The sequence below is a fragment of the Silene latifolia genome, chromosome Y (genome assembly GCF_048544455.1).
Source record: "Silene latifolia isolate original U9 population chromosome Y, ASM4854445v1, whole genome shotgun sequence".
Taxonomy (NCBI): domain Eukaryota; kingdom Viridiplantae; phylum Streptophyta; class Magnoliopsida; order Caryophyllales; family Caryophyllaceae; genus Silene; species Silene latifolia.
In genome coordinates, this window is record NC_133538.1 from 32,354,923 (window position 1) to 32,377,455 (window position 22,533).

A 22,533-nucleotide genomic window follows, 5' to 3' on the forward strand; every position below is an offset into this window, starting at 1 on the left:
CTCGATTGACCCGTTTGCCAGGTCTACGTGTTACCCTCATTGACCATCATTTACTTATTTTGACGTTTAGCTACTCAACCCGACGTGTCTCACTTCGACTTGTTAATTAATTAAATTCCGTCGCCCTTCATTCATTTTAAATCATCTTATGTTGGACTCGGTTTCTAAGTTTCGTACTCAAGTTATGTACAACTTAATTTAATTTAATTAAACTTATTTAGTTTGGTTCAATTCAATTTAGTTAAGCTTAACATAATTCACCTTCCTTATTTAAATACCACTTGCAAAGAATAAAAAACGTAAACAAATCCTCGACATAAAGGGAGCACAAGAATACAAGATAGATTATACTTTACCAATTTTATCATCTTAATTTATAATATAACATGGTCCATAGAAATGTTTGTTTCAACCACTTAAATACGCAAATAGACATTTATATTCAAACTAAAACAATTTTTTTTTTTAAAAAAAATGTATTTATATTCAAATTCAAACTAAAACAAATTTAAAAAAAAAATAAAAAAAAACGTAGTTATGCAGGCTCGAACCAAAGAATTCCTTACCCACAAATTCTCATTATAGACGGACACTATCCGTCTATATGTATAGACGGATACCATTTTCCCTCACAAAATACCCATTTACCATAAAGTGGGAAGCATATGGGGGGTGCCCCACCTTATCTCCCTACCCATTTTATTAGAGGTCTTTACCCGTCTGTTCGCTCCACCCGTCTATACCAAGACCTATTGTTCCTTACCCACCATTAGACAAAGAAACCAACCTACCAAAGCCTTGAGTTGGTTTCTATTTGGAATCTGGAATTATTTATACTAATAACAAATCTTGGTCAATGATAAGAAAATTTGTTCCACTCAAAGCACCTATATTTATGGGATTTTTCTTATAATTATAATTATCATTATTGTTACAATTATTTAATAATGTCAAATTTCTAAACTACCCTTTATTACTATTTAGTTTGAATTTCAAATTTAAAAGGAGGGAAAGCAAAATAACTAATAAATTTACAAAAATAACCCCGGTGGCGCTCAAATTGAGCGTCACTGGGTGGCGCCATCTCATTTTCCATGTAAATAAGAGTAAATATAAGAAGTTAGATTTAGGATGATGTTAATGAGTCTTAATGTTACTAGATAAGTTAGGACTTAAAACCTATATATAAAGGTCAATAGTCATGTTGGATAAAGTGTGAGAGTGTTTGCTTAATATCCCGACTTAAGCATAGTTGAAAATCTTAGCTAGTAGCTAAGTGTTGGAGAATTGATTGTATTATTGTTAAGGTTTAAGAATAATAATACAAGTTGGATTGTGGGTTAATCCAATAACAAAATATTGTGTCTTTACATTTTATATTATTTGTACCAAAAACTCCAACAATATCCGTATCCCAAAAATTTGGACCTCTATCTTTAACTGCACCTTCGTTCTGATCAATCGACTATAATTATAAAAAATACTTAATAACATTATCAAAGCCCTTCGAGATCCAACCTTTGTAGGAGCTCAACTGTTTGCAACAATGGTATTGCGACGGTGGTGGTGGTGGTGGCGGTGGTGGTGAGACGGTGATAACTGGTGATATTTGTGGCTCGACCTCTCAAAAGCCACCCGTTAATTGATTGGACGACATGTTTAACTTATTTCGCGATTTATGGCGTGTCGTAGGTCGGTTAATAAAAGGTGGCTCGAACACTTTTGTCAACCCCTAAGTCGTCATCTACGTGCCAATACGGTTGTTTTTTTTACAGTAATTAGAGTCAAATCGTAATCCAGTTCAAAAATCGTCTCCACTTTCAGTATCCCGTCTCGTTCCAAGACGGAATATTCTGGAATTCGTAAAAGATATTTTTGTTAGTCTTAGAGTACGAGTCATATACCCGAACTATAACTAATAAGATAAAAAGTCTATCTCTTCTCCACATAATCCGCATCTACGCGCTTTCTTGTGTCAAAGAAAACTACAAACAAAGTAACTTAGTAATTTACTGATTTATGCGCCACTTAGAGAGGGGCGCAGAGAGTGGTGTGTCACTTCTAAGAGCGCCACTTCTAAGTGGTGTAGTCATTGTTTTTTTTTTCTAAGTGGTGTAGTCATTGTTGTTGCATGTTTTTGCCCGTTTCTTCCCTATTTTGTTGTAAATAGAGACATCGGGTCTACATAATTCGACACACCGGAGTTCATTTTCCTCCAGTTCTCTTCTTCCTCTTTGTATTCTAGATCTTATTACTACTCATCGACACCTACGTGCTTGATTAATCCACAACGTGAGCCCAATTTCTATCGTGGTACTAAGGAGCCATGCATGTAGGAATTTGTATTGCTTAGGAAGTCATAAAACACATGAGGAGATTGTAAACGGTTGAGATTCAACGAAGGAGTCAGGGTGGTGGGAGGGGGATAGGGAGGTAGGAGAGGGTGAGGGTGAGAGTGAAGTAGGTGAGGATTGTTTTTTTTTTTTTTTTTTAGGATGAGGAAAGGAAGGGTTGTGGGATATGGAACAAACATAGATGGCAGTATTAAAAGCAACTCGCCATCTTAATAATTTTAAAACGGAGATAACGTTTTAAAATGACGCAGGTTATTAGAATGGGTTTAAATCCTGTCTGCATAGAAAGAAATGCTCTTGTAGCTCCCTTTACACCAAAAAAAGGTAATTTCTACACAATTGGTGGTAAATGCGTTTTTTGGTACAAAATTTTTTTGGAGAAATGTTGCTTTAGTATACTTGCCAATTAGGACCGACCTTGAACAGGATCAGTTCTATAACTACATTTGTAATTTGTATAATCGGAAAACCTCGTCGATCTACTCCTGGTAAGGCTTGCAGCAACATCAAACCAAACCAGCTATTACATGCTATTTACATCAGACAACCAACATAGATGGATCTAGGATACATCCTTTGAAGTTGAGGCCATTGTACGTAAACTTGATCCGCTATCCTTGGTTTGTAAAGCAGCAACCCACTAAAAGAAAGCCGTTTTACTCTTGCTATGCTCTCCACATAAAAGATCGATGACCATCTTATCCCTAATACCTGCACAGGCAATTATAGTTTTACCCCAATGAGTCGTTAACATTTAGCATCAAATACATCAATGCAATAGGCTAAGTCACATTTTAATAAAGAGCTAAAAGACTATATTACTCGGACTTTGTTGAAAGTAGATTTGGCAAAATTGATCAACCGAATTGACCCACCCATGAAATGACTGAATAATAACATAACTGAAACATACCTAAATGATCCAGCCTAAAATGACCCAACCCAAACACACTTAATCCAGGTCTAGTTGGAAGGATAAGACACGCATATGCGTAAAATTTTCTAATATTATCTGCCTTTAAGAGTGTTGATATGTCATACTCATAATCTTACCTGAGTATCGACTGTTGAGTATCAAGTGTTCGACACGTGTATGCAAGCTAATGTGAAGAGGCAGAGTAATACAGTTGATAGGTAACTGACCTTAAAGATGAAGGCAATTCCGCATAAGGGAATGCAAGTCCCAGGGCCGTTGCAGAGGACCTGCAAGTAGTGGAATATAACATTAAGAAAACTCATCGTGAACCTAATCTTTTTGGTAATTGCAGAATTATGCGATGTCACTTCCTTTGTCACATCTTGTTTTGATCGATAGGCCAAAAGAAAGGAAAGAGAACCAATACCACTTGAGGTCTGATTTTAATCATCAGCCACACTGCATGAACTATCGCAATCAACGTTGTAAGAACAGACGTTATGTACGACTGTCCAACTTCTCGACTTCGATAAATTTGCATATATTGTGCATTACTAATTTCCATCTGCACCAAAACCAGAATACATAGAAGTCTAATGACAATGAACCAAGGAAATCAAGAAATTTTGATAGTAGTGTTTTGTGTCGGTCTAAGAGGGTGATTTCATCACCCTCATGTCTTTTAATATGGGTCTTTAGGGATGTTTATCCTAATAATTGATAATTGGTTATGATTAGGTAACTTGTCCATTTTACCTCGGTTTTATACTTGATTTTGATGCACGGAACCCGAGGGTCGAGGAGAACCTTTCCACGGTCAAGACATGGCGCAAGCACCTCGCATATGACCAAATATCTAGCTAGGAGAAGTAAAGAGTGAAGATGAGAAGAATTGAGATCACTTGAAGAGGTCAAGAAGCAAGGAATTAAGAATTACAAATGCAAGCTTAGGCGCAGCCTGCGCAAACGAGGAGCGCAGCTGCGCCCGATTGCGCAGGCAAGAGTAACTTTGGCGCAGCCTGTGCAACTCTGTTTTACGGGGCTTTCTAATCCGCATTTGGGCTTCTTAAGTGAGGATATTTTTAGGTTTCCGTGAAGCCATATATATACCTAAGATTTGAAGACCTCAGGAACATCATCTAATATCATATAATCTCATACACTCTCATCATTTAGGGTTTGGAATCTTGTAACATTTTAGAAGACTTTTTCTACAAAAGTTGTAATCTTTCTTTGTTATTTGGGTTTTATGAAGACTATGAAAGGCAAATCTTCCACTACTTGGTGTAATCCATTTCAAGCTTTCATCTTTATCATTGTATTGACTCTCTAATCTCTACTCTTTCATTTATTTCAATTTCTATGTTTGATTGTCATGATGAATGTTTTGTTGTGAGAAGTAATTACCCTTGCCTTTATAACACTCATCTATTGCTTGAATGTTGCAAAGTTTCTTACTTTTGTGATGTTTTGTTGAAGCAACTCATATTGTTGTTATCTTGGTTTAAAGTATCAACCTTTGTGAGTATAAATTGAATATGTCACTGGGTTTGTTGGCTTAGACATACTCTTGTGATATTCCATTTACTTTCCTCTTGGTTTTGTTCTTCATGCTCTTGGCTACAATTCATACATGGTTTAATGTTAGAATTCGTAGTTTAAGTAGGATTATCATTATTGGCTTAGATAGTGGTAATCATTTGCTTGAGGTTTGTTGTTGGGTAAATGAATTTAGAGAGAAAAGGTGGAACTTGTAGGATTATACCAAGTTTCCTCTCATATTATTGTTGTTTGCATACCAAGTGTTTGTTACTTTGTTTCATAAGAAAAATCATATCTTTTTCATCTTGTGACTTGTTTCCTCCATGTCAATTCTCCTCTTATGTGTTTTCAATTGTTGTCCATTGTTAATATTCATAGTTTGTGCCTAGTCTTGTGTTTTGTTCATTCATTGTCATTAGTTTAATTCAAGCTTTAGTTTTAATCCCTTCTCTTGGGTTCGACCCTTTACTTCCACTTTACTATTGTTTTAGTTTAAAGTTAGTAGAGTAAAGTTTAGGTTATAAATTGTTAATTTGGTAGGTTAATTCTAGTATTTAGCGACCTAGTCTTTTGTCTTACCAAATTTTGACGCCGTTGCCGGGGAAGGGCAACATAGCTTAAAGCTTGAGTTTTGAATTTATGTTTAATTGTTTTTATATCATTCTTGTTGTTAGAAGTAAGTGGTAGTTCTAATCCATTTTGTTTGTGTAAAGGTTTATGCCTAGTTCCCAACAAGGTGGTGAGTTCACTCCCATTGAAGAAGACGCTTTTGGAGCATATTCTTGGTTATTCACCAACCCTTGGTATCAACGACCTCCAAGGGGAGGACAAGTTGAAGAAGAAAACTTCGAACCCCTCTCGGTTGATCTAATAGAAGTAGAATACCCACAAATGGTGAATGATACTAGAACATTAGGGAGCTCCGGGCAAGGAATTATGACACCCAACCTCTTTGCATAGCCTACCCACCCATGGGGGCTAATGCAAATTTTGAATTAAAAGGCTACTTCATCCACAACCTTCCAAAGTTCCATGGACATGCGGGAGATGACCCAAATCGCCATCTTTCCGAATTTCATATGATGTGTGAAGGGGCAATTCCCAATGGTGTCACGGAGGATCAATTTAAGTTGAGAGCCTTCCCATTTTCACTACAAGATGCGGTAAAAGATTGGTTGTTTTACCTTCAACCGAGTACAATCCGTACTTGGAAGGACATGAAAGCGGCTTTTCTTGAGAAATACTACCCCGACTCAAGACATAACCATGCAAAGAAAGTCATCACTTCTCCGGAGCAAGATGCAAGATGCAAGTGAGAGCTTGTATGAGTTATTGGGAGATATTCAAGAAATTGGTTGCTCAATGTCCCTACCATGGTCTTAGTGGTGTTTGTGATGGTCTTACCCAACAATATCAAATCATGGTAAATTCCGCTACGGGTGGTGGGGTTGACAACTATTCCGTGGCGGAGGCAAATGAGATCATAGAAAGGTTGGCCGCTAGCACATGAAACTATGGAAGAAGCCGGGGATCCAAGACTATTAACTCCATTGAGACACCTTCTTCTTCCAACAACAAGCTTGAGAAAACCGTGGATGAGCTTACAAGAATGGTATCTCAACTAGTGGGAAACAATCAAGGAGGAGCACAAGGGTCTAACTTGGAGTGCAACTATTGTCAAGGTCCACACCCAATGGAGACTTGCCCCATCATGGAAGAACAAGGGATAAGCAAGGAGAATGTGAGTGCCATGATGCATGGTCAATATAACTCTAGGAACCCCAATAGGAGAGGGTATTACAAGTATGATCCGAGCGGCAATACTTACAACATTGGGTCAAGAGACAACCCCAACCTTTCTTGGGGAGGGGATACCTCAAGAAGCTTTCAAAATGGCCAATTCAATCACTCGAGGAACTCCAACTCACAAGGTCAAAGCACAAATTATCAAAGAAACAACAATCTTCAACAAGCAAAAGGAGGATCCTTCCAATTTGGTAACCAAGGTAACCACAAAAATTTTCAAGGGAGAGGCTCCTCCTCTCAAGGAGATGAAAATTTATCTACCAAGGAGATGTTAAAGATGCTTATGAAAGGGCAAACCGAGACAATCAAGAGGTTTGACAAGATGGATGCGGATAAAATCTCAAGTGATGCAAGGGTGAAGAATCTTGAGATCCAACTTGGCCAACTTGCACAAGAAATGGCCAAGAACAATCAAAGGAACTCCAACTCAATCCTATCTACAACATTCCCTCCAAAGGAAAATGCTAGTGCAATGACATTGAGGAAGGGGAGAACTCTAGAATCTCCTCCAAAGAAGAAGAGAAAAGCAAAGTCACATGAAAGGGTCATTAACATTGAAGAGCAAATTGAAAAAGAGCTTGTGATCGAAAAAGAGAAAGGGACACCCTCAAGGGCTAATGGGGAAGAAGAGGTGAATCCTTTGAGCAAGGACAAAGGAAAGAAAGAAAGCACCAACACCAAAGATCAAATTGAGGAGATCGAAAGAGAGTATGTTAAACCGGAGGTACCATTTCCTAGTGCCCTCACAAATCCCAAGAAGTAGAAGTTTGATAAAGACTCCGACCTTTATGAAACTTTTAAGAAATGTGAGGTCAACATCCCTCTTTTTACTATCATTAAATCCGTCCCTAGATATGTTTCTCAAAGAACTTTGCAACCCTAAACGGAAGCCAAGGAAAGGAATTGAAAGAGTCACGGTTAGTAGGCAGTAGGCATGTCTCGGCAATTTTCAAACGAAATCTTCCTAAAAAGTGTGATGATTCGGTCAATTGGAGGCAAAACTTTTGTTAGAGCTATGCTAGACTCGGGGTCTTCTATAAATGTTATGCCTTACTCCGTTTATGAGACCTTAGAATTGCCTCTCTTGTCTAAGACCAATGTTGTGATCCAATTAGCGGACCGTTCTACGATTCACCCCAAAGGCCTCGTAGAAGATGTGCTAGTAGAGGTTGACAAGTTCATGTTTCCGACTGACTTTTATGTTTTAGACATGGAACCGGACTCTAAGGCTACACCCCTTTTGCTAGGGAGACCTTTCATGAGAACCTCTAAAACAAAGCTTGACATGTACGATGGAAATTTAACCATGGAATTTGAAGGAAAAATCGTGAGGTACAATGTGTATGAGGCAATGAAAAAGACCGATGATTTGAGCTTTTGTTACTTTCTTGATGTAATTGAACCATTGGCAAATCGAGCTTACAAATTGTGTCATAGGGACCCACTTGAAGTGGCCCTCACTAACAATGTCGAGAAGGAAGGTTTGCGGTTTTTGTTGTCTCATGATGTGCAGGAAAGTATAGAAGCATTATAGAAGCATTGGAGGAAGAAGAACCATTAGAGGAAGCTAAGGAGGAAGAAGAAATAAAAGAAATTGAGGAGCAAATGCCGAGCAAGTGCGCAGCCTCCGCACGCAACCACAGAGCGCAGCGCCTGCGCAACTCAACTCACTAGCGCTAGCGCAGCCTGTGCAGCTTCCAGCTCCGTGGAGGCTTGTTTTTCTTCTTCTCCTTATGATTACCAATCCAAATTCCTTCCCCTAGAGGCCTCCCTTGAAAGACTGCTCCCCTCCATTATAAAACCACCCACACCCAATCTAAAACCACTTCCCGACCACTTGAAGTATATTTTTCTTGGGGAAAACAACACCCTACCCCTCATAATCTCAAACCAACTTGAGGGTGACCAAGAGAAGAGATTGGTGGACGTATTGCAAAAATACAAGGGAGTTTTTGGGTGGAGCATTGCGGATCTTAAGGGGATAAGCCCAAGTGTATGCATGCACAAGATCCGGTTGGAGGGAGAAGCAAAGCCGGTTAGGCAACCACAAAGGAGATTGAACCCGCCAATGATGGAAGTAGTGAAAGAAGAGATAATCAAGCTACTCCAAATGGGAATCATCTATCCCATTAGCGATTCTCAATGGGTAAGCCCTACTCACTGTGTACCGAAAAAGGGTGGGGTAACGGTAATCGAAGGCAAAGAAGGAGCTTTAATTCCCACTCGAATTCAAACCGGGTGGAGAGTTTGCATCGATTATCGCCGCCTAAATGCCGTGACATTTAAAGATCACTTCCCCTTGCCCTTTCTAGATCAAATGCTAGAGAGGCTAGGGGGAAAAAAATTCTATTGTTTTTTGGACGGGTACTCCGGGTATTTTCAAATCCCCATAAACCCGGAGGATCAATCCAAAACAACATTTACTTGCCCTTTTAGTACTTATGCTTACCGCCGCATGCCCTTTGGATTGTGCAATGCCCCCGGCACATTCCAACGGTGCATGATGAGCATGTTTTCGGACTATGTGGAGCGTATCTTGGAAGTCTTCATGGATGACTTCACCATCCATGGGGACTCATTTGATTCGTGTCTAGACCACCTTGCTATGGTCCTATCACGGTGCAGAGACTCTCACCTAGGGATGGCAGTGGGTCGGGGACCCGACCCAGACCCTGAGGGTCGGACCCTAATGGGTCGGGTATGGGTCTCATTTTTTCAGACCCAATGGGTATGGGTCGGGTATGGGTCTTAAGAAAATATTTCGGGTCCGGGTCCGGGTCTAAGTTATGAGACCCATACCCGACCCTTAGACCCTTTATTAAAGAAAAAAAAATCAAAATCACAACTTTTCTGAATTCATACTAGCAGACTGTAGAAACCCAACTAAAGTCTTTTTCTCTTCCCTCATCCCATAAAGTGATAAAACCCAACCAAACTCTTCTGGCAATACCACCACTCCACCACAAACACAAGAAAACCACCACCACAGCACTGATACGCGACTCTGATACGCGACTGACAACCACCTCTCTAATAGGCGGCGACCGACAACCACCATTAACGGCAGATTAATAAACTCATAATGTTAAAGTAGTATGAATTTATTTTTTTAATATTATAGACCCCATAGCTGTTAATCTTGTTACTAAAGTGTCTGAAACTCGGACCCGCGAGTAGACCCAGACCCTACCCTTACCCATAGGGTCCGGATATGGGTCCTCAAATTTAAGACCCTTGCGGGTCTAGGTCGGGTACGGGTCCAAAGGGAAAATCTCGGGTCCGGGTCCGGGTGGACCCTACCCATACCCTACCCATTGCCATCCCTACTCTCACCTCATTTTAAATTCTGAAAAGTGTCACTTAATGGTGAGTAGCGGGATCGTGTTAGGACATATAGTGTCGCGAAGAGGGATTGAGGTGGATACGGCTAAGGTGGATGTGATTAAAACCTTGTCGTATCCATCTAATACTCGAGACGTGAGGTCGTTCTTGGGACACGCGGGCTTTTAGCGAAGATTTATTAAAGACTTTTCCAAGATTGCTTACCCCTTGTTCATCAAATCCCACCATGGTACCTTGGCAACAACAAATGTTTCAATATTGTGAGGATACCCGGGGGACGTTGGAAACAATTAGTGGGAGGGTTGAGAGCTCCCATACTTGGCAACAACAATATGGGCCAAGGTTGGAGAGCTTGGAACAATTTCAAAATGCCTTTAAGGAGCACAAGAGGTTGGGGGATGAGGCCGAATTGGCCCAAATGCGAATGCTAGAGGGGATAGTAAGGCAAGAGGAGTCTTTCACTTGGCAACAACAACAAGCCAAGCTTTGGGCGGATAACCAAGCTATGTGGCAACTCTGGCAAGCTCAAAATGAGTGGAGGGAACAAGCAAGTCGACAATTTGGGGTGCAAAATGAAAGGCACCACCAATACATTGAAAATTCCTACCACGACGCCCGAGCACAAGAGGATTCCTTTGGCCTTATTCGAGGCCTTTTTGACATGTCCCTACATCAAAATGAACCCCAATACCAACCCACATAAATGAACAAGAAGTGAATGAAGCCTATGAGAGGGCAAAGAAAGAAAGAGAGAAGAGAAAGAAGAAGAGGAAACCGAGGGGCATATGAGCAAGGTGAAGGCTCGGGTCCCTCCAACAACAATTTTTGAAGAAGTTTGGCACTCCTCCACATTGAGGACAATGTGTGATTTAAGTGTGGGGGAGTGAGTTGATTGTAAATTATGTACAAGTGTTTCTTTTCAATGCAAGTTTCAAAAAAAAAAAAAAAAAAATAATAATAATAATTGAAAATCCCGGCTAGGTGAAAACCGACAAGGGTGGGCACCTAAGGCAAGATTGGGAAGGTGGTCGAGGACGGATTGAAAACCCGAAAGGGCATTCCGGGTAAAATGAAGAAACGAATTGCGAACCACCATGAGAGGAAAGGAAAGCTAAAGTGAAAACCCGAAAGGGCACCTTAGGCAAAATGAGGGATTTTCAAACAAAAAAATTGAAAAATGCAACACCAAAAAGATGGAGGTATAAGAAGGGAGAAATAAAGAGGATTTAGGAAGGAGGCTAGATTTAGGATTTAATTTCTTTTTGAGTCAAAGAAAATTGCTTCAAATTGGTGGTTTTTCATGTTGGCTACTAGGTTGTTGATCTTTATTGGTGTTTGGCCAACTTAGTAGCATAACTTGCATTGCTTGGAGTGATAAGGGGGTGGTATAAGGGGAGTATGAATGATTTGGAGGATTGTGTAGGTCACTTTGCTATTGCCTTGGGATAAGGCAAAAGTGACCATCTTTGCTATGGAGTGATAAGTAGGGTGGTTGTGAAGTTGATGAGTCGAAGTTGGAGGTGTGTTGTGTCTCGTTTAGAGGGATGATATAAGGAGGGCGAGAGAGAGAAGAGTGTGTGTCAACTTTTGAGTCTAGATTTTCTTATTGTAATCGGTGGATCTATTGAGAGGGAGTTATAAGAAGGTTGTAACGAGGGAAGAGAGATCAATACTCCTACACTCACTTGTAGACTTACACAATTGCTTATTTCGGGTTTTGCTCGGGACTAGCAAAAGTCTAAGTGAGGTGGTGTTTGATAGTAGTGTTTTGTGTCGGTCTAAGAGGGTGATTTTATCACCCTCATGTCTTTTAATAAGGGTCTTTAGGTATGTTTATCCTAATAATTGATAATTGGTTATGATTGGGTAATTTGTCCATTTTACCTCGGTTTTATACTTAATTTTGATGCACGGAACCCGAGGGTCGAGGAGAACCTTTCCACAGTCAAGACATGACGCAAGCACCTCGCATATGGCCAAATATCTAGCTAGGAGAAGTAAAGAGTGAAGATGAGAAGAACTGAGATTACTTGAAGAGGTCAAGAAGCAAGGAAATAAGAATTCCAAATGCGAGCTTAGGAGCAGGCGCAAACGAGGAGGGCAGCTGCGCCCGATTGCGTAGGCAAGAGTAACTTTGGGGCAGCCTGAGCAGCCTGCGAAGCTCTGTTTTACGGGGCTTTCTAATCCGCATTTGGGCTTCTTAAGTGAGGATATTTTTAGGTTTCCGTAAAGCCATATATATACCCAAGATTTGAAGAAGGTCAGGAACATCATCTAATCTCATATAATCTCATACACTCTCATCATTAGGGTTTGGAATCTTGTAACATTTTAGAAGACTTTTTCTACAAAAGTTGTAATCGTTCTTTGTTATTTGGGTTTTATGAAGACTATGAAAGGCAAATCTTCCACTACTTGGTGTAATTCATTTCAAGCTTTCATCTTTATGTTACAGTTTGTAACAGATTCAACAGAATCAGGTTTTTGGCGCCAAAAGTTGTTAGGCGACAGCTGGCAGTTAGCTAGTTATGAGCTGGAATTAGTTAGAGATTAGTAAATATAAATAGCTAATTTCTTGTTATTGTAAATCATTCATCATTTTTACACAATTCTAATACAATCTCAATCTTCCTCAATTCTCTCTAATTGATCAGTTGTATAGAAAACTCGAGATATCCTTTGTTAATAGGACTATTTCCTGCATTCTATAACATTGGTATCAGCCTTGATCCTTTGTTGTTCGCTTCCGCCATTGTTGAAACACCACAAAACCTTCACAAATTTTCTGAAAGCTGGCACCTGGAACTCGTAAAAAGGCCATGGAAGGTAGAATTGCAACTTTGGAGCAATCATTGGAGCAGCAATCAGCTGTTTTGGGGGAAATTATGAAGTTGCTTAAGGACCAGGAGAGAACTAAGGGTCATGATGATCAGATTAATCCGAATAATCATGATGTTGATGGGCAGCAAGGTATGAGAAATTCACTGAAATTTACACCTAAAATTGAATTTCCCTCTTTTGATGGTACAAACCCTAGACTTTGGATGAAGAAATGCCTAAAATACTTTACCTTGTGCAAAATCCCTGATACTCAACGAGTTGATTTAGCCAGTATGTACATGATAGGAAGAGCTGAAATGTGGTTCAATAGTTATCTTGTTGTTCGACCACATGTTCAATGGGATGATTTCATTGTGGATTTATGTGCTCGCTTTAAGGAGGAAATTGCAGGAAATGTTGTTGAAGAATTTAACAAATTACATCAGATTACTTCAATTGATGATTATTTAGATTCTTTTGAAAATCTGAGAGGGTTAATGTTGCAGCGTAATCCCTTATTACCAGATCAGTACTTTCTTGACAGTTTCATTGGAGGGTTAAAACCTTCTGTTAAACCATTTGTCCGAGCATTTAAACCCCAGGACCCTTGCATCTCTTTGTTGAATATGCTAGATTGCAGGAGGAATCATTATCTGTTACTAGGACTCATGTTAAAAATTACCCCCAAAATGCATCTGTTCCTTCAGGACCACCAAGATTTCAATCTAAGTTCCCTTCTAAAGGCATTTTACCCACTCCAAATCCTATAAATTCACAGCCTTTTGCTTCCACAACTAACTCTAGACCCACAAGATTCATTAGTGCGGCGAGAGAGGGCGGAAAAACGAGAAGAAAGGGGAGTGTTATTTCTGTAATGAACCCTTTTCTAGGGAGCATAATTGCAAATTTAAGGGTACTCAGTTGTTTGCAGTAGAAATTGTGGGAGGTGAGGAGGAGGAAATCTTGGATATCAGTCCAGAAGAGGAGGAACCTGTTGCAGGGTATGATGTGGTTGGTTCAGACCCTTGCATATCAGTCAATGCTTTATCTGGTAGTACTGGATTTCAAACAATGAGAGTAACAGGGTATGTGGGTAAGAAACCTATCCACATTTTGATAGATTCAGGAAGCACACATAACTTCTTGGATCAAGAGATGGCTGTCAAATTGGGTTGTAAATTAGAGACTATTGAACCTCAAGTTCACGGTGGCGGATGGGAGTCGCTTCCCCCGTCAACTCATGAGTAGAAAATTACATTTGGCGATTCTGAGAACACCCACTTTGACACTGATGTATTCATTATACCATTAGGGGGGTGTGACATGGTGCTAGGCATCCAATGGTTGAGTACATTAGGGACTGTAAGCTGGGACTTTAAACAGTTGAAGATGGAGTTCTCTTATAACAAAAGAAAGCATGTGTTAAGAGGCTTGGCCCCTCAGAAAATCAAAACTCTTACAGGAGGGCCATCTTGCAAGATGTTGAACACTGCTGCCCAATTGTGTTTTCTGCAGATTAACAACACCAGGGGTGATATTCTTTGTTGTTCTAATGAAATTAAGAACAACAATGACCATCCTATAGAATTGCAGCAGCTGTTGAGGCAATATTCTGACCTTTTTGAAGAACCTACTGTTTTGCCACCTCAAAGGGGGTCTATGACCATCGAATTCCCTTAATGTCGAGGCTCAACCAACAATATCGGGCCTTATAGGTATCCATTGAAACAGAGGATATTATTGACAAGTTGGTTCAAGAAATGCTAGACAAGGTATCATTCGGGCAGTGTAGTCCTTTTGCTTCTCCAGTGGTGTTAGTAGGGAAAAAGGATGGTTCATGGAGACTTTGTGTGGACTATAGGGAATTAAACAAGAGGACAGTAAAGAATAAGTTCCCTATTCCTGTTGTGGATGAACTTATTGATGAATTGGCTGGCTCTCAAGTGTTCACTAAGCTGGATTTAAGAGCAGGATACCATCAATTAAGGGTTTATGAAGGTGATGTGTTTAAGACAGCTTTCAAAACTCATGTGGGGCATTATGAATTTCTTGTTATGCCCTTTGGTTTGACAAATGCACCCGCATCTTTTCGAATGGATGAATTCAATTTTTAAACCACTTTTAAGGAAGTGTGTCCTGGTTTTCTTTGATGACATACTCATCTATAGCCCTTCTCCGACCGACCATTGGTCTCATTTGGAGGCGATGTTTGATTTAATGAGACAACACCAGCTATATGTCAAGAGTAGTAAATGTGCATTTGCTATTCCTAAAGTTGAGTATTTGGGTCACTTCATAAGTGGAAAGGGAGTGAAACCGACCCGACCAAGATAGTAGTCAGGGCAAATTGGCCCGAGCCTCGGAATGTCAAGGAATTAAGGAGTTTTCTCAGGGTTAGCAGGATACTACGAAAAAATTTGTCAAGGGATATGCACATATTAGCTATCCATTGACACAATTGTTGAGGAAAGGGGAATTTAAATGGAATTCTAATGCTTTGGGAAGCCTTTCGGACTCTCAAATCCGCATTAACAAGTGCTCCTGTCCTAGCTCTTCCCGATTTCAACATAACATTTGAAGTTGAAACCGATGCATCTAATGGGGAATTGAGCCGTACTTATGCAAGCAGGGGCATCCCTTGGCTTTCATAAGCAAAACTCTCGATCCTAAATGGCGAAGTTGTGCAGTATATGAAAAGGAGCTATTGGCAATTGTCTTTCTTGGCCGTGCAAAAATGGGAACAATACCTTCATGCCGGTCGAAGTTTATGATTAAAACGATCGTAAAAGCTTAAAATGGCTCTTACAACAAAAGATTTCAACCCCTTCCAACAATTCAGTTATCTAAACTCATGGGATTTGATTATGAGATTCAATATAGAGTCAAAAGAAAACCTAGTCATGCGATGCCTTGTCTAGGTTAAATGGAAGTGAATTGATGTGCCTAGCCTTATCTCGGAGCTCGATCGATCTCTCTCGAATTAATTCAAGAAAGTTATGAGTCGATCCTTTTTTACATCAAAGTTAAAACTCGGCTCCTAGCGAGATCCTGCTTTGCTATCCCGCTTACCGCTAGTTGATGGCCTTCTTAGGAAGAAAGGGAAGATTGTGGTGGGTCCCGATGCATCGATCGGGAGAAAATACTTAGATGGCTTCATGGTGCACCACAGAGTGGGCATTCAGCGAGATGCCACTACTAGAAGGGTCAAATCCTTGTTTATTTGGAGGGGCATGACTAAGGATATCGACTACTTTGTCGGAATTGCACAACCCGCCAGGCCAATAAGTATGATCATGCAGCCTATCCAGGGTTACTTCAACCTTTACCAATCCCTTCTGAGGTTTGGTTGGACATATCAATGGATTTTATTACAGGATTACCTAAATCCCAAGGTAGGGAAGTCATCTTTGTTGTAGTTGATAGGATGAGCAAGTATGCTCATTTTATGGCCCGACTCATCCTTTTACAAAGACTAGAAGTTGCCCAAGCCTACCTGGATAATGTTTTTAAACTTCATGGATGGCCAAGGAGTATAGTCGATGATAGAGATGTTATCTTTACCGATCAATTTTGGCGGGCTCTTTTTCGATTCAAGGTTCTGAGTTGATGCTATCTTCTGCCTATCACCCTCAGACTCATGGTCAGACAGAGGTAGTTAATAGGTGCATTGAGTCTTACTTAAGATGTATGTGTGGAGAAAGACCCAAAGATTGGCTTATGTGGTTACCTCTGGCTGAATGGTGGTACAATACCACTTATCATTCTGCTACTCATTTAACTCCCTATGAGGCAGTGTACAATCAACCACCACCAATCCATTTGCCATATTTGCCTGGAGAATCATCAGTGGAGGCTGTGGATAGGACTATGCAACGGAGGGAGGCTATGATAACTGCACTCAAACAAAGAATAGCCAAAGCCCAAAGAGAGGATGAAGGTGCAGGCAGATAAAGGGAGGTCAGAAAGGGTGTTTCAAATAGGGGACTGGGTATGGTTGAAACTGCAACCTTACAGACAGAGTTCAGTTCAACTAAGGGGGAATGAGAAGCTCTCACCCAAATATTATGGACCCTTTCAAGTCAAGGATACTGTGGGCAAGGTTGCATATAAATTGGATTTGCACAAACCGTTAAAATCCACAAAGTCTTTCATGTATCCCAAATCAAAAAATTCAGAGGTGTCTTGCCTAATGCAATTCATATTCCAGAATGGATGAGAGGGTTGTCAACAGAGCAAGATCTACAACCTGCAGCAATACTGGAGAGGAGGGTAGTGAAAAGGCGAGAATCGGTGTCAGACAAAAGACTTAGTCCATTGGTCGGGATTCCCTATTCATGATGCTACTTGGGAGTATGGACAATTTTGAGCAACAATACCTTAATTCAATCTTGATGAAACTTGAGACTTGTGGACAAGTCTCTTTTGAAGGAGGAAGATATGTTACAGTTTGTAACAGATTCAACAGAATCAGGTTTTTGGCGCCAAAAGTTGTTAGGCGACAGCTGGCAGTTAGCTAGTTATGAGCTGGAATTAGTTAGAGATTAGTAAATATAAATAGCTAATTTCTTGTTATTGTAAATCATTCATCATTTTTACACAATTCTAATACAATCTCAATCTTCCTCAATTCTCTCTAATTGATCAGTTGTATAGAAAACTCGAGATATCCTTTGTTAATAGGACTATTTCCTGCATTCTATAACACTTTATCATTGTATTGACTCTCTAATCTCTACTCTTTCATTTATTTCAATTTCTATGTTTGATTGTCATGATGAATGTTTTGTTGCGAGAAGTAATTACCCTTGCCTCTATAATACTCATCTATTGCTTGAATGTTGCAAAGTTTCTTACTTATGTGATGTTTTGTTGAAGCAACTCATATTGTTGTTATCTTGGTTTAAAGTATCAACCTTTGTGAGTAGAAATTGAATATGTCATTGGGTTTGTTGGCTTGGACATACTCTTGTGATATTCCATTTACTTTCCTCTTGGTTTTGCTCTTCATGCTCTTGGCTACAATTCATACATGGTTTAATGTTAGAATTCGTAGTTTAAGTAGGATTATCATTATTGGCTTAGATAGTGGTAATCATTTGCTTGAGGTTTGTTGTTGGGTAAATGAATTTAAAGAGAAAAGAGTCATACTTTGAGAAAAGGTGGAACTTGTAGGATTATACCAAGTTTCCTCTCATATTATTGTTGTTTGCATACCAAGTGTTTGTTACTTTGTTTCATAAGAAAAATCATATCTTTTTCATCTTGTGACTTGTTTCCTCCATGCCAATTCTCCTCTTATGTGTTTTCAATTGTTGTCCATTGTTAATATTCATAGTTTGTGCCTAGTCTTGTGTTTTGTTCATTGTCATTAGTTTAATTCAAGCTTTAGTTTTAATCCCTTCTCTTGGGTTCGACCCTTTACTTCCACTTTACTATTGTTTTAGTTTAAAGTTAGTAGAGTAAAGTTTAGGTTATAAATTGTTAATTTGGTAGGTTAATTCTAGTATTTAGCGGCCGGCCTAGTCTTTTGTCTTACCAAATTTTATTCTCAATGAAGTTGGACCAAAAAACGAATAAAGAATATTTAAGGGTATCATGGCTTTATGGCGAAGAGACATCGACAACTTTAACCCACTACCTCAGGGATCCCACTAGTTACGGGGCAAAGGGGGTTGGATGTTCACAGATGTAGCACCACAGCAGAAAGTTATTTCCGGATGTCTCAAAGTGAAAATTGAGTAGAGTAGTGCGACAAGAATTGCTGATTTACAACAAAAACAATTGTGGTCAATTTAGTGGGTCATTTTGCTTTAGTTGATCATAATCCAGAATAAGATAATGAGTCTTTGGTTCACTTGAATGGAAAAAGCTTTTACAGGTGAGAAAAATTAAGCAAAAATCAGTCATCTGAGAGAAACAAATGCAGTGACGACATTATAAACGTCGGGTATTATAGTTCTTCCCTTTTCGAGGTGGCATATCTATTATGCGTTTGCCAGCAATCAACTCTGCTAGGTGGGCTTCTTTATTCCCTCAAGTCTCCTTTTGGCCGGTGTTAGGAGTTCTGAGTGTCGAGTGTTTCGTTGTTAGAAAATTGTGTTTCAGTGAGTCTTGCTTGTTGTAGACTGCTTTGCATTTGTGCCATTATTTAATCCCAAATTTAGGGGAAACAGCTTATTCCAGTAAGTATAGTCTTAGACTCTCAGGCAAGTGTAGTTAAAACGCATGGATAAAACTTTTCACCATAAAAGTATTAGCAAGTGAAAATTTTAACTGGAAAAAAGTTTAGCTTCCTTATAACTGATGTAAGAGGCTAAGAAAAAAACAAATGTTTGAAGTGTTCTATGATAGCGAGTATAACCTAGATCCAGGAGGAAAAAAGTGAAAACTTCAAGTAAGCTCAACTAGCCAAGTGACAATAAGATAGGGAAAATATCTTCTCAGTATGTATATTGCATCCAAAAGGTCTTTCACAAGACAAACTCACTGTAATTCGAACATAAGTTGACTTAAGACTTCCAAAAACCAGACAGAGTGCCATTTGGAAACATACCGCATTATTAGATGAGCTCTCAAATGTCTGAGCTTTCTGTAGGCTCATATTATCAGTGGCTGCTGCAACATAATATCTGGGCATGAACCTGTCCTTTTCCAGCACAGACAAGAGATTAAGCATCTCGGCTGTGTGACCCCCTACACGAATCATAACCAATGACAATAAATAATGTATTCCTCCTGAATTAATTCTAATAGTTTCAAAAGCTCTGCTTAACAAAAGACATCGATTACATTATGTGGCTATTAGCAGTTACCGCAACAACATTACTTCTCAATGCCTCAAAGACTCCAAACTTTGGCAATATAAGGAGATACGAAGTGATGTTCAACTGAAATCAACATAAATTGAGAGATGCCCAACAAACTCCACGATCCGTTGAATGACATGTGATTTACAGGTTTAGGTTTATGAACAAAGAAGACAATATAAAATAATATTCCCAAAATCCAATATTTCAATCAAGAACCCAAAAGGAGAGCTTGAAAGTTTCAAAAAGACTCCTAAAAAGCATTTTGATCTATACACCATCAAATACTAACTCAGCTTGGAACAAACCTCATTACTATGAGTCTATGACTTACCAGCTTGGACCAAATCTCATTACTATGTGTGAAAAGAACTACAAAACAAAGGGTAGAACAAAGACTTACCAGAACCCAGAACAATGAGGGTACTACGAGGTTTCATACACGTGGATCTCAATGCTTTCCCGGCATTATAAAAGACGTGTAATAACCGCACTAGAAACAACGCGAGAAGTGTGAAAGCAAACATTAGAATCCCGTTCGATTCTGCCATCGGAGCCAACCATTCATTTCCACTAATCATTTTTTTAGATCCTTCCACTAGATAACGAATTGCAATTGACCCACAACCTGTAAAGATGTAGATAAAGATGAAGCAAACAATAAACTAAAATGATTAGCAATTAGTAACTCAACTTCTATAATCTCAAGTAAAGTTTCATAAGACGCTTATCCCATTGATTCGAGGAAACAGTCATTTGGATTTATAACTAGGCCAAATTCTTGGTTTGACAATCCATAGAATTTGGTTTTGGATTTGATTCAAATTCCTCAAATTCTGATCATTTAGATATCACATTCAAACAAAATCCCACCTCCACCCGTCTTTCTGAAATTACTAGCTGACTAGCCCCTGTTCACATTCACATCCCCACTGTGCACATCTTTACTCTCTCCTTTTTTTCTCACTATTAGATTCAATGTCCGTTTCACTGATCCTGAATTTATGAGGCTATTAAATTATCGATTCTTCTCTCTCACTTGCTCAAAGAGGTGGATTTAGAATATGCTTTTGTAACATTACTTACTTGGCCTAAAGATCTGTTGTTTACACATTCGCTTTGAGACGTCTATTCTTCCATTGATACTTTTGTCAAAATGAAATGTTGGAATTCTGGAATTCTCAAATTCTGCAATAGAAATCCTGCGTTTTTCCGGAAGAGTGGATATGAGTGTAAAAATCATAAGTTTCATACTCAAATCCAATGCTAGTCTGAAATCGTAACTAGTCTGAAATCCGTTGGAATGCCAGAATGCAATTCCGAGCAAGATGGATTTTCAAAGTAACTATTGTTAACATGTGATAGCTACATAAACTACGAGTCGAATCGAGATTCGACCTCATATACCACTCTAATTAACCCAAATTTGCTAGTATAAAACTAATAACCCAATTAAACATCAACACCAGATCCTTTATGTAGCCATGTTCATTAACAAGGAGATCAAATTTTCAATTCGTGATCAACCAGCAAGTTGAACCATCTCCCAAATTGTAGCCTCTATAAAAAAATACAGTAATTAAAACTAAAATGCGAAGTTAAGATATTGATTAATTAAAATAAATTAGGAAAAGTAAAGACAATTGATGATAATGAGATTGAGATACTTACTTGATTGATTGATTGATTGATTGAATTAGAGAGGTTGAAGGGGCGAATCGACAGAGAATAACGCTGATCTTTTTTTTTTTTTTTTTTTGGCAGCCGTAAAGAAAGGTAAACCTAACTAAAGATACGCCATGGCGCTATGAGCCAAGCTATTAAGACTCCTAGGTAAGTATCTAAAAGCAAGACAGTGAAAGGAAGGAGCAAGCGCCTCAATATCTCGTAGAATATCCGCTAAGTTCTGCTGCGGCTTCTGAAACCCATCAATAAAAAGGAGAAGCTGAAGACAATCCGAAGAGACCTCCAGGTGATGGAAACCCCGCTTCACCGCCCACAACAGGACCTCCAAGAGCCCAATCCCTTCCGCCTGTAATGCAGACTCCGCTCTAATGCATCTCCTCTCCTCATACAGAATATTTCCTACCTCCGAAAAAACAACCCACCCTATACCCGCCTTGTCCAAAGATTTCCATCCTGCATCCACCATAATTCGCATAGTATTACACGCTCTTACGGTTCCAATGACAAGAACCGGATTGCTATTCTTAATCCAGCTGACGCGATCCCCCCTCCTTTCCGACTCATCATGCTCATCAATCACCCGACCTTTCTTCTGTCCATTCAACGCATTAATCGCCACCCCCACTAGCTGATTATATCGTCGAAAAAACATCAGCAGATGAAAATTAGTGCCCTGAAACAACACATGATTCCTAGCACTCCATATACACCATACAACTGCTAGGAACCGAATTAACCTGTTATCTCGATCATCCAGTTTATCTAAGTAAGTCACCCATGCCATAACCCATTGTTTGATATTTAGATGCACGCCATTTTCAGCCCGGATACCAATATCAGACGACATCCATAATCGTCGTGACACAGGACAGTCACGAAAGAGATGTTCCATTGTTTCAGTAGTAGTATCAGTAGAAATACATAGGTTACATCTTGGATCAATGTCTATATTGCGACGTTCAAACTTTTACCCACCGAAAGTGTATCTGTAATGATGCGCCACACAAGAATTTTCCAAACATGTGGTCCTGGAAGTTTCCATAATTTCCTTTTACAAAATAGCCGCTCCTCATCATTGATCCTCAACTTATCCTTCCTCGATCCTTTTATTTCCATAAACTCCTTAAACAAAATGCCATAACCACTCTTAACACTATAATCACCATCACTAGTATGAATCCAGTAAAGTTCATCCTTCCTCCTTGTGCGAGCAATCGGAGTGGCCAAAATACGTGTGGCACTATCAGTTGAAAAAGTGGAT

The 22,533-nt window shown here is 39.4% G+C and overlaps 2 protein-coding genes across 2 annotated transcripts; both read right to left on the reverse strand.

Moving 5' to 3' along the window:
- Positions 1-2,612: 2,612 nt before the first annotated feature.
- LOC141626564 (UDP-N-acetylglucosamine transferase subunit ALG14-like) lies at positions 2,613-21,336 on the reverse strand. Its single transcript, XM_074440299.1, has 7 exons — positions 21,258-21,336; positions 20,673-20,788; positions 19,990-20,214; positions 19,334-19,473; positions 3,698-3,835; positions 3,498-3,557; positions 2,613-3,065 (listed from the first exon to the last, which is right to left on the reverse strand). The coding sequence occupies exons 2-7, from the start codon at positions 20,698-20,700 to the stop codon at positions 2,889-2,891; spliced, it is 768 nt and encodes a 255-aa protein (XP_074296400.1). The 5' UTR covers positions 20,701-20,788; positions 21,258-21,336; the 3' UTR covers positions 2,613-2,888.
- A 36-nt stretch (positions 21,337-21,372) lies between these two features.
- On the reverse strand, positions 21,373-22,164 carry LOC141627809 (uncharacterized). Its single transcript, XM_074441027.1, has one exon. It carries the CDS (start codon positions 22,162-22,164, stop codon positions 21,373-21,375), a length of 792 nt encoding a protein of 263 aa, XP_074297128.1.
- Between the last annotated feature and the right edge of the window lie 369 nt (positions 22,165-22,533).